The sequence below is a fragment of the Gobio gobio genome (genome assembly GCF_949357685.1).
Source record: "Gobio gobio genome assembly, chromosome: 17".
Classification (NCBI taxonomy): Eukaryota; Metazoa; Chordata; class Actinopteri; order Cypriniformes; family Gobionidae; genus Gobio; species Gobio gobio.
This window is the reverse complement of record NC_137110.1, coordinates 33603103-33616651: the sequence shown is the minus strand read 5'-3', so window position 1 is coordinate 33616651 and position 13549 is coordinate 33603103. Positions and strand designations below refer to the sequence as shown.

The window sequence follows — 13549 nt, the reverse complement described above, 5'->3', positions numbered from 1 at the left end:
ACATTTATATGCGGGGCCCATATGGGTATGAAATGGGCTGAAAAATGGGCCCCATATAGGATTGTCCGCGGGTTCCATAATGGCCCCATGTTAGTTGCCCACATGGATGTCATATAGGATGGCACTTGCCACTAAGTGGGACCCAAGTGGGCAACATGCACAAGACCCATCTCGGTCCCAGCTTTAACCCAGAAAACATTTATATGTGGGGTCCATGTGGGTATGAAATGGGCTGAAAATAGGCTCTATATGGGATTGTTATAATATATAACTATATAATATATAACTAAGATTATATAACTATTATTTTAACAGACTAGGGCTATTTACTGATATGCTATTGTATTTTCTATCGGTCCATTTTCTTAACTCTTCTCCTATAACCCATAGGGTTATAGGCACCAAGGCAGGGAAACACCCTTGACAGGTAACCAGTCCATCACTCCTATTGTATTCTAACACATTAAGATGTACAATTTTACTTTGCATTACATATGTATGTGCATACAATTAAATGTTTAGACATCTAGGCTATGCTAAACACAATTGGCACATGGCACTTTTGGAAACCCACAGAGAACAAGAAAATACTTTAAATCTTTTAGCAGGATTCTTTATTGAGAAAGGGCAGTTCATTAAGGAAGGATGCATTGTATTTTCTAAGCATTCATTCATTAAAGTGTCTTACAGTCTCAGAGGTAAGAGATGAAATTACCCGACTGTGGGCTCCAGTCTAGTTGTAATAAATATCATTATTATCAAATGAGTTTTAAACACCAAGAAAAACAGAGACTGGCAGAGACTCTTCAAATGTAAGCTTTATTTATCCTAATTATTAAACTGATGCCATCATGTTCACCTTGAATGCCCAATACGATGTACATCATTTTAGTTTTCATGTGATGTTATTAAGACACCGGATCAAAAGCATACATTCAGAAACGAAAAACCTATAAGACAGCTTAACACTAAACTTGTAAGCTTACCGTTAAACCTTTCTTTTAAAGAACCATTTATACATTTTATAATAATTTACTCTTTTTGAACTTGCCAAGAAGCTACGTAACAATTCAGTCATTATTTACATTATACTACACTAAAAAAAAACCTAGTAAATATGACACAGTCGCATCTTCCCTCTGACAATTTCTATTTATCTCAAATTTGTCTTTGATCAAAAGTAGTTAATTGCAACTGAGTAGCCTATTTACCTATGCAGTGGACCAGCACTAATTTTTACATACAGATCATATTTTCTTTTGTGAAGGCTAAAATGTCTCAATACTATCTTTTAAATGTACCAAGTGATCAGTCTTTAAAACTCCTTCTTGGTGAAATGTTAGAGGATGTGGTGAGAGATGAGAAATTCATTCAATCCTATGTTGACACTTCAAATAATGATAAAAGCGATGCCAACAGATCAACATTAATCAACAACAAAACAAAAGAAATGCATATACCACTGGCTAAACATGATTTGACCTGACTGGTTGAAACAATGACGCTATGTAACAGATAACAGTGTCTGCTAGGACTTTGTGTTACTAGTCAAGATTTACACATTTTAAAAAGTTTACAGAACAAAAAGACTCTTTCATTCTGTATTTTTCCAGTGACACTTACTAAACAATGTCAAACACAATTTACAATATCATCAAAAACTAAAAATGTTCTAAAACATTTTACTACAGTGTGTCAGTCATAAGATGTTTTTGCTTAGACAGTTTTAGCAACTTTGCAAATGCTGAATCACATTCAAATTTTTACAACCAATGGACAAGAGCAAGATTACTACAGCTGCACCGAGGAGATGAATGTTAGCGGAAAAATAACTTTGACAAACACGTACACACTGGCAGATACAGAAAGCGGAGGTAGACAGAGTACAGAACATCTCACATGTTCTGTGTTAAGGCCATGTCCAAGCAAACACTTGATCATGTATGTGTTTTTCATGATAATCCCGCAGAAAAAAATATCTACACTTTAGGTATAATGTATTCATGAATTCAACAAGCAATTGAGGCTTATAAAAATGCAAAGGGACTGAAATGGGAATACTATATTCCATATAGTTTTAAAATAAATCATCCCATGCCCATATTCAAGTCTAAATCTATCCCAACACGTCAGAATAGACTGTAGCTCTTAATTTATCTTCATTAGTAGATACAAAAATACATGAGCTTTGTGTACACCTGCTACACATGGTAGCTTTTCAACTGATACTGTACCTAAAGTACCTGTACCGTGTGTTCATAAAGCCACCAATCAGTGTCTTTACACTTATTACTTTCACTTTACTCTGTCCATGATCACAAGTCTGTCACTTTATTTTCTACGGCTGCAGCGATCTGTTGAAGCCGGTAGCCGAGCTGCATCTTCTGAGCGGTGGAATCTTCCTCTAAGGCAGTGATAATCTAATATATATAACACACACATATGCATACAGGAAAGAGGAATTCAATTAGAGCATAAATACCAAGAGCAACAGAAAATAGTCCCTAACAATTTCACTTTATACTAAAAGTGGTAACACTTTGCAATAAGGTTTCATTTAGTTAACTACTTTACTTAACATGAACTAAGAATTAACTTCTACAGCACTTATAAATCTTAGTTGATGTTAATTTCAGCATTTACTAATACATTATTAAAATCAAAAGTTATGTGTGTTATCATTAGTTAATGCACTGTGAACTAATGAACAATGAACGAATAATAATTGTATTATCTAACATGAACAAAGATTAATAAATGCTGTAAAAAACGTATTGCTCATTGTTTAAGTTCATGTTAGTTACTACATTAACCCTCTGGTGCTCTTCGTTTAGGGGTTGCATTGGTTGTCTTCCCGGCCATAAGTGATCGGACACCTAAAAATTAAACTTCCTCCACCCCAGTAAAACCAATGCAATTTATTTTTCTTCAATAATATTTTTTCTTTTTAATTTTGTATTTTGAGATAATCATCTGATGGTATTTTTTAATATTTATGCAATAATTATGGTCTATTTTTGCCATTGAAAATTATATAAAAATTTTTTTTTGTAATTTAAAAAATAAATAAATAAATAATTGCAGTATTTCAGGTTAAAATAGAGAATAGGCCTTCAAAATATTTTTTTTGAAAGCAGATTAGCGCCCTCTTCTGGAATTATTTAAGATGAATTATTTCATGCAACCATGGGTGTAATCACTAGAGGTCTCTATGGAGAATTCCCTAGTTCTCTTTTGAACACATTTATTTTTTTTGTTGTTGTTGATGGACTTGAATATATATTTAAATCTCAAAAACTATTTATTATAAAGTTTTAGATTTTTTTGTTTTGTTAGAAATATAGATTTTTTTATGTGAATTTGTGTTTTTGCAGATTTCCCATTCATTTCTTATGGTGTCATTTTTGACCGAAGAGCACAAGTGGGAGTATTTTTTTTTATACGACCACTTAGCAAGCTCGAATCATGACCCCAATTTGTGTGTGTGTTTACATACCTAATGCTAGAAAAGCCACCAAGTTTCATATAATTCTGATGAAGCTGTGATTTTTAAAAAATTCCAAATGTGGTTCATAGGTTCAGTTTTTCATAGGTGTGTGTGTGTGTGTGTGTGTGTGTGTGTGTGTGTGTGTGTGTGTGTGTGTGTGGGTGTAAGTGTGTGGGTGTAAGTGTGCGTGTGTGTGTGTGTGCGTGTGTGTGTGTGTGTGTGTGTGTGTGAGTGTATGTGTCTATCACACTCTTGATGTTTTAGAGTGTCACCCCTTTACTGCTGTGTACTTTTTTCAGCATTGTGGCCGATTTGTAGATTGTACACACAAATATTCAGAGAATTTTTGTGTTTTTGCCGATTTCCAATTCATTTCCTATGGGGGTCATTAATGACAGAAGAGCACAAGTGGGAGTATTTTTTTTTATGACCACTTAGCATGCTTGAATCATGCCCTCACTTTTTTTTGTGTTAACATACCTAATGCTAGAAAAGTCACAAAGTTTAATATTTTTCAGATGAAGCTGTGATTTTTAAAAATTCAAAATGTGGTTCATAGGCTCAGTTTTTCATAGGTGTGTGTGTGTATAAGTGTGCGTGTGTGTGTGTGTGTGTGAGTGGATGTGTCAATATCACACTGTTGATGTTTTAGAGTGTCACTCCTTTACTGCTGTGTAATTTTTTTTTAGCATTGTGGCCGATTTGTAGATTGTACACACAAATATTCAGAGAATTTTTGTGTTTTTGCCGATTTTCCATTCATTTCCTATGGTCAGTCATTTATGACCGAAGACAATGAACGCTACTTTTTTTTTTTACGACCAATTAGCATGCTCGAATCATGACCCCAATTTTTTTGTGTGTTTACATACCTAATACAAGAAAAGTCACCAAGTTTCATATCATTCCGATGAAGCTGTGATTTTTAACATGTCAAAACAGAAAATTTTCCAGTCACAAATGACCGAAGAGCACCAGAGGGTTAATGTTACCAAACGACACCTTATTGTAAAGTGTTACACATTTACAATGTCTCATTTGTCTCATTGAGTTAAATGGTTAGTTCAAAACTGAAAATTCTGTCATTAAAGGGCTAATTCACCCAAAAATGAACAATGACATTTCCTCTCTCAAGATCCATTAATGTACTAAAAACATATTTAAATCAGTTCAAGAGAGTACAGTGGTTCAATAGTAATTTTATAAAGCGACGAGAATATTTTTGGTGCACCAAAAAAAAACAAAATAACGACTTATATAGGGATGGCCAATTTCAAAACACTGCTTCATGAAGCTTCGGAGTGTTATGAATCAGTGGTTCGGAGTGCCAAAGTCACGTGATTTCAGCAGTTTGGCAGTTTGACATGCGATCCGAATCATGATTCAACACGTTAATTCATAACGCATCACACGCATGCGTCGTGGTGCTCAAATTCTGTCATCATATACTCCCCCTCAACCCACAAACCTGTATGAACCGTAATCAAACAGTTGATGGACCCCTCGTAGTATTTTTTTTTTTGGTTATCTTTTGGTTATTCATATTCTTCAAAATACCTTCTTTTTTGTGTTCAGCAGAAGATAGAAATTCATTCAGGTTTAGATCAACTAGAGGGTGAGTAAATGACAGAATTTTCATTTTTGGGTGAACTCTCTCCTTAATGTTAGTTACTAAAAACACATTAATAAATGCTGTAGAACTACATAGTAAGTCAACTTATAACTGACGTTAACCAATGCAACTTTTTTGTAAAGTGTTACACTAAAAGCTTTTACACATTGTCTTTTTGGTCAATCTCAGCCTCTCATGACTCACCTGGTCGTAGTATTTGTTGATGTACTTATAGAGCTCATGCAGGGCCACCAGGTAATTTAATTCTCCAGAATAATTCTGCAAGCAAAGCAAATGCGGAGGGTGTAAATATTATGAACAACAACATAATGACTAACCCCCTGCCTCTAACCCAAAATAAATTCACCTCAGTAGGACTCTTTAACATTTTACAACTAAAAGGAAGTAAACTGATGACGGACATACCCTGGAGAGCTCAGCCAAAGCGGAGTTCATCTCCTGATCGCTGGCAGAGATGGTCTGCTTGATATCTGCATAATAACTGTGTAAGAAAAATAGTGAGATTCAGAACAAGGTGACTTTCCAATTTAGTCTTCAATAGTAGTAAATTAGTCTTAAGTAATTTTACCGTTCAACCATCTGCTTATAGCGAGGGATATCTCTGGCATACAGCAACTTATTAATAGGTGAATCCTAGAAAAATAACAGGGGAAAAAAAAAATCTAAACTTTTCAATCTTTAATCTTTCTATTGGCTTCCTTCTCCTTTCTCTGTTTGTCTCTTACCCTGCCGAGTTTATGCTCTGTGGTAGTGCAGGAGTCCATGAATGTCTGAGCAATTACTGACAGAACCGCGTCCACATTATCAGACACCTGCACATCGAAGATGAACTGAGGGTTCTTTACAATGTTGATCCAGAACCGCAGAGGTAAACTAGAGCCAAAAGACAGAACCACATCAGATCATGAAGAAAGCTGCATGTGTTTTATATCATTACTCCACTTGTGAGCAGATGCTTGAGTGTTTTAATCCTGTTAAGGATTTACTAAGTCTTTCCTGGTAAATTTCCATTAAGATATCATGCGTGAACAGAACCTTTTAAAAAATACAGGTAAACAGTGTTGCCACAGTTACTTTGAAAAAAAGTAACTTGATTTTAAAAGTAACTAAGTTAGACTACAAGTTACTTTATTAGTTACATTCATCAGTTGCCGACAACACCTCTGCAGCCTCAACATAAAAATGACAACCGTTTTTGCCAACACTTTATTGGAAAGTGCATTTTTAACAGTAACGTCAACAATGTATCTCCTGAAATTGTATCTCCAAAAAAAATCTTTTGACTAATTTTATAAAATCTAAACATGTTAATGAAAAGGTACAAATTACTTTGTGTTCTTATTAAATACATTTATGAAAAACAATTTATATTTAATTTTTAATTTATATTTATATATGAATGTAAATAATTATATGGGCCTACACAAATAATATAAAATTACAAGATTTATATTTTATTGTAAACGTAATGTGCAGCTCTGTAAAGGGACAACAAATATATGATCGATACGTGAGAACAATATATATTTTTAATAATCTTTAAGTGCACAAAACTATGAAAATATATGAAACGCTTCAAAACAGAGCGGCAACAAAGCGTTTATCCCGGGTGCAGAATGATGCGCTTAAAGCAACATGGAATCAGTGTGTGCAGTGCAGCGCGAGTGCACATTGAAAAGTTCACGGCATAAAGAGAAGATGAGCGTTGAGCCCACAAATCCTAGTCTACTATGTAGCCTATATCGGTCCAAACATTCACTGATTATTTGTTTCTTCACAGTTTTAAATTCCGGTTATTGTGCGTGTGATGCTAATTAATAGTCCTTGTGTTGTCACCTGAGTAGCGAGCACAACATCTTTCAGAAACCGCTAGATAAACTCCAGGAAGATAAATTATTTTATCAACATATCAAGTATTATAACGGTAATATTTCATATTGGAGTGAGCTTTACCGTGCTGCTGACTGGAACCGAACGCGACGCGCAGTTTGAATGCTGAACGGAGAATGACAGCTACAGCGGAGGAAAGACATTCAGCTATGGAATGGCTTTAGATGACTTTGTAGGCTACTAGCAAATCATAATATACTAATAATGATTGCTGAAGGATAATGTGACAATATATATTTCTAATGATTATTTAATTATCACGACATGCCTAATCTGAGCAAGTGACTGCCTGTCTTGAGTTTTGTCGACAGACGGAGGCGACTGCCTCGTAATTCTCTATGCCGGAAAACCCCTGCTGAGACTAAACAAGAGGGCAAAAATATATATTTTTACTAAGGAAAATGACAAAAATAGTAACTCACAGTGACTTGGATAAGTTACTTTAATCTGATTACTGGTTTGGAAATAGTAACGCATTAGATTACTCGTTACTGGAAAAAGTAGTCAAATTAGAGTAACGCGTTACTAACGCGTTACTGGCATCACTGCAGGTAAATCAGTTCAGCAAAAATGTTGTAAAATGACCAGTAAATAACTAATATGATTTTGTAAGACGTAAGAAGTTTGCTTTGGGCCCATCATAAATCCCTGATGGACAATCCCTACATTAGTCCACTAATATAGTTCACTTGAGTGAATGAAAATGAGAGAGTGAATTTGGACACCGAGTTGGCTGGAAGGGCTGCCGTTTTTGCATAGTTTGTGTTTGCGTTTTTTAATTATTTGAAACTTCGCAAACTGGCAGCTCTAGTAGTAAGATGAAAAGATTTATCTTGAACTCTGTTTAATTAAGGTTTATACATAGTTCATATGACAATTTCATAATTAATTTAAAGGGCGTTTAGGAATGTCATAAAGGGAAGCAAATAACAATGTTAATTTTTGGGTGAAGTGACCCTTTAGCACAGACATTGCAGTTTCAAAAACATGACCAAGGAAAAAGAACACTGTTGATATGACAGTTATTTTTGTTTTTATTGTCTCTTGAGCGGAAATGTACCATCATTTTGTTAATTAAAACTAACATATTTAGCATTTTATTTAGTTAACCCTTAATCGTCCCTTGGGGTCCAGCTGACCCCACTGGACTTTTCCTCCATTTTTTAAAAGTGTTCCCTTCATCTCAGGGCCATGAGACTCGGTGACTTTTCCTAAATAATCTATCTAAACATGCACAAAAAATCTGGGCTTGATTTGGTTGTTTTAAAGGTGTGTAAAAAAAAATTTACCGTTTAAGTCCCTCGGGGTCAGATTGACCCCACATTGAAAATGAATGGGAAAGTGTAAAAAAATAAATTTTTTTCACTTTTTTTGTCAATTTTTTTTTACTAAATCCAGTATAAATCTGAAAATTTCCACATTTATATCAAGGTCTGGTCCTAGAGCATAAACACAAAGTAGAACGAACTTTCTGTCTCATACACACACGCACACACACACACACACACACACACACACGTGTGTGACTGCAACAGAGAGCATTTTTATAGAAACTGGCAAATAAAATCAACAAAACTGGCATAAATCTGAAAGATTTTCATACATAAATGAAGTACTAATACTAGAGCACAAATGCAATATGGAACAAGCATGGTCACTCACACGCACACACACACACACAAACAAACACACAAACACAGGTGTCTGGAGCATTTTTTTGGATTTTGGCAATGAATGGGAAAATGTAAAAAATGCTTTTTTTTTTCACTTTGTAAAAAAAAATCAACTAAATCCAGTATAAATCTGAAAATGTCTACATTTATATCAAGATCTGGTCCTAGAGCATAAACACAAAGTGGAACGAACTTTCTGTCTCATACACACACGCACACACACACACACACACACACACACACACACACACACAAACACACACGTGTGTGACTGCAACAGAGAGCATTTTTATAGAAACTGGCAAATAAAATCAATAAAACTGGCATAAATCTGAAAAAATTCCATACATAAATGAAGGACAAATACTAGAGCACAAATGCAACATGGAACAATCATGAGAAAGAGAGGGAAAAGGGCAAATAAAAAAGATGAAAGGCAGCTTAACTTTTGCATAACTTCCCTATGGACCTCTAGTGGATAATGTGGTCATTGCACTCTCTTTCTCTTTAACTATAATTCCTAAAGTTTTTCCACAAACCTACAGATGGTGGTATTCTATCCCTAACACATAGAGCAATGTCCAAAAACTATTTATATTTATTTAAGATCATCATTCAAGTGATTTTTCCATAAAAAAATGATTTTTAATGAGCCAATTTATGACATAGTTAAGTATTTGTGCAGTAAATAGGTAAAAAACTACCAAATACCCACAAAAACACAGCATAAATGTATAGTTGAGAAGTAAATAAAAAAAATGATATATAGTTTTCCATGTAAAAAAATTATATTTCCTTATGCAATCGCTCTGTAAAAGTTTGTGGTCTATCTGACCCCAAGGGACTCAAACGTAAACCCAACTTGAGGGGCGATTAAGGGTTAAGGTGTTCACTAAGTTAATTAGTACCTGTTAGTTTTCCAGATGTGAATAGTTTCAGAGTCTGAAATGCCATGGCGCGCTGCATGATCATCAAGCAAGTCAAAGAAATACTTGATGGCCAGAGGAACTGGCTGACTAGTGCTGAGAATTACAGTGAACAGATCATCCACAAACTTCTGCAGTGTACCCTACAGAAACACAAAGACAGAGCAAGTTAACAGGTGTGTGTGCGCGCATTCTTTTTATATTCAGTCAGAGAAAATTGGTATGAGTTTGGCTTCTCCCTTTATGTTTTTATCTTCTGGCTGTTTCAATGCGTGTTTGTTAGGATACCTTCATTGACAGTAGCCGTGTGAGATAGATTTCTGGTATGGTCTTGGCTCGTTCTCGTTCTTTTAAACTGCCTCGTCTGTGTTTGGGTAATTCTGGCTCCTCACTGGCCTTCACTAGATGCCACAGCCTCACTCCTCCCTCATCTGCATCCTCTAGCATGGGCGTCTCTGCATAGTGAGAATGAACAAGGTAAAAAAAATATCAATATATTCCAGTTTTGAATATAGAGAACATAAATGTGGTAGTTATGCGTTTAAAAAAAAAAGCAAAAAAAAAAAAAAAAAAAAAATGCACACCTTTATTCATTGGTTAATCTCATATATGTGTAGTATGTACTACAGTAAAACTACAATTACTTTTTTTTTTTTGAAGGACCTCACCAAAATTAGATATTTTCTACACTTTCTAACCCATTTTCCCATGAAGTCAACTTATGTTTTGTATATGTTGTTCTTCAGTTTATTTTTGCAGGAAAAGACTGGAAGGCTGTTTTTCATAATTTTATCCCCCATTTTAAATATATATGGAATGAGAGGAAGACACAGAGATTTAGACTTCAGTGCCTAATGTACAGATCTTTTAACACATCAGATTATTTTGTGCTGCCAGTTAGATTTACTAAAGACACATTCTGTGGCATGTCTCACTTTGCTGTCAATCTTTTTTTTTCTTTTTTTTTTTACACATTACTGTATCGTTTCAAAATAAATCTAAACAATCATGAAAAAAAGAGACCCATATTTAGTGCGTGTGAGAACATGAACATTATAGATAGTCACATGTACTGTACTCACTCTCCCCTGCTATGTAGTCATGGGTATCATGGTGAATATGTTTGCTATGGCGCGGCACCAAAGCAACAGTTGCTCCATCTGCAACCTAAAATCCCAAAAATATGTGAAGAATGAAAGTTACAAAAAATGTAAAGTATACTTGTATATACACTAGCATTTAAAATGTTTGGGTCCGTTAAATTGTTTTTGTTATTGAAAGAAGCCTCTCACAATGCATTAAGAGCCGGAGGGTGAATTTTATTTACTATTACACTCTCTCACACTCACACTCACACTCACACTCACACTCACATACATACATACATACATACATACATACATACATACATACATACATACATACATACATACATACATACATACATACATACATACATACATACATACATACATACATACATACATACATACATACATACATACATACATACATACATACATACATACGCTTCATTTTCCACATTCCACTCGGTCGGAAAGACGCGTTCTGCGCGTGCGCATTAGTGGATTTTGTTTTCAAGTACTCAAGTCACTTGCTCATGCACTGTTGTACGCACACCATCAGCACAGTCCCAAAAATTGGGCTGCACGCGGAGGGGGTGTCCGGATGTCCGGGGCCGAAGTATACTTTGGGCTTAATATACTGATTTGCTGCTCAGGAAACATTTCTTCTTATTATCAATCTTAAAAACAGTTGTGCTGCTTAATATTTTTGTGGCTTGCTCACTAAAAGGATTTGTAAGGCCCAATTTCCTGTAAAGTTGCTTTAAAAAAAATGCAATAACATGAATGCCGTTTTTCACAAAATACACTTAAAAAGCGCGAAATATTTGCCAACGACTTGACTGGTTTTACAGCTCTGTGTGTGTGTACTATGCATACACATACACATACACATACATAGATCAGGCATAACATTATGACCTAATATTGTGTTGCTCCCCATTTTGCTGCCAAAACAGCCCTGACCTGTCGAGGCATGGACTCCATTAGACCCCTGAAGGTGTGTTGTGGTATCTGGCACCAAGATGTTAGCAGCAGATCCTTTAAGTCCTTTAAGTTGCGAGGTGGGGCCTCCATGGATCGGACTTGTTTGTTCAGCACATCCCACAGATGCTCGATTTGATTGAGATCTGGAGAATTTGGAGGCCAAGTCAACACCTCAAGCTCGTGCTCCTCAAACCATTCCTGAACCATTTTTGCTTTGTGGCAGGGTGCATTATTCTGCTGAAAGAGGCCACAGCCACCAGGGTATACCGTTTCCATGAAAGGTTAAATGGTCTGCAACAATGCTTAGGTAGCTGGTACATGTCAAAATAACACCCACATGGATGGCAGGACCCAGTTTCCCAGCAGAACATTGCCCAAAGCCTCACATTGCCTCCACCAGCTTGCCTTCTTCCCATAGTGCATCCTGGTGCCTTGTGTTCCCCAGGTAAGCGACACACACGCACCCAGCCATCCACGTGATGTAAAAGAAAACGTGATTCATCAGACCAGGCCACCTTCTTCCATTGCTCCATGGTACAGTTCTGATGCTCATGTGCTCATGTGTTGGTGCTTTCGGAATAAACCCTTGCGCAAAATTCCTAAGTGCACCGATTTCTATCGAAATGACTGGATTTTGCCCACAAATGCAAAGGTAAATGTGACTGGAGAGTTTTTGTTCTGTGCCACTGTCTTATTAAGAGGATTTGTAAGACATAATTTCCAGAAAAGCTGCTTTAAAACAATATATATCTGGACAACTTCGAGGGTCCTCGAGGGCCACTGTCCTGCAGAGTTAAAGGGGGTACTTCACCGCTGGAAAGATGAATGTGTATTTAAATTGGGTCATTTATGTAGTAGAAATGTGAAATTATTTTAGAAGTTGGTGCCTTCTAGACTGAGAAAAGCGAGAACATTTATTTTTGCCTCATATGGATGAAAGACAAAAACTCCCAGAAAGGGAGGCCACTCCCAAGCCACCCCTACCGGTTACATCTCTTGCCCACTGCACACCACCCCACCGTCGTTTTGATTTCTATAGTAATAAAATCATTTAGTTCAGTTAGAGAACAGACACTGCAATTAAAAACTGAACGTGTCTGCTCAATACAGCACGAGCCGAATGAGTGTCACCGCACAGTCCAGCAGCAGGAGTCAGATTTCATTCATCAGAGAGTGAGGAGCTGACAGACCAGATGATCGCGGAAGATTTGGTTTCAAAGCGAAATGCGCCTATTTAAGTGAGTTTGTCATTGCCCCGTTTTGTTGTTGTGTTTTCATGAACCCACAATTCAAGCAACCCACCCCCGAATTTTAAACCAAAACTAAAATCAGCATGGCCGACCGGCATTCGTTCACAGCCGCATTGTCATTCATTCACGGCCTCACAGTCATTCACGGTGCGTGTCCAGTCTGGCGTGTTTTCAGTTCATGCCTATGGAAGCTTAACTTTCATAGGAAACGATCATTCGAATATACTACCCGGTTTCTATTGATACAAAGCTTAATGCTAAATTGCTGATCCCTAATCAAATCTAATAAATGTCGTAAGGAATCACTAGAAAGCAACAGGCAGGTGAGGTTTTTATCAGGGTTGGAGCTAAACTCTGCAGGACAGTGGCCCTCCAGGACCCAAGTTGCCCATCCCTATACATAAATAGCATTTTTCACAAAATTCATGTAAAAGCACTATACATTTACCAACAACTTGACTACTTGATTGTGTTATACCTTATAATGCTGGAGCGTGTTGAGGCGTTTCCAGTTGCCCTGAACCACAGATGTTAGGTCTTCATCTGAGAGGATCAGGTGACCTGCTACACCAGAGCGCCATTCTGGAAATGTCCAAAACAACATGTAAATTTAAATGA

At 36.4% G+C, this 13549-nt stretch overlaps 1 protein-coding gene across 1 annotated transcript in view; it reads right to left on the bottom strand.

Annotated features, from left to right (window-relative positions):
• Positions 1-604: 604 nt before the first annotated feature.
• Positions 605-13549, bottom strand: part of plxnb1b (plexin b1b) — a 73828-nt gene continuing 60883 nt past the window's right edge. Inside the window, exons 30-38 of the mRNA XM_079840994.1 lie at positions 13410-13513; positions 10692-10776; positions 9898-10064; positions 9592-9752; positions 5846-5993; positions 5689-5753; positions 5526-5601; positions 5304-5378; positions 605-2420 (exon numbers count right to left, since the gene is read on the bottom strand). Of these exons, the coding sequence (XP_079697120.1) occupies positions 2316-2420; positions 5304-5378; positions 5526-5601; positions 5689-5753; positions 5846-5993; positions 9592-9752; positions 9898-10064; positions 10692-10776; positions 13410-13513 (986 nt within the window). The 3' untranslated portion in view covers positions 605-2315. The remainder of the gene's footprint in view (positions 2421-5303; positions 5379-5525; positions 5602-5688; positions 5754-5845; positions 5994-9591; positions 9753-9897; positions 10065-10691; positions 10777-13409; positions 13514-13549) is intronic.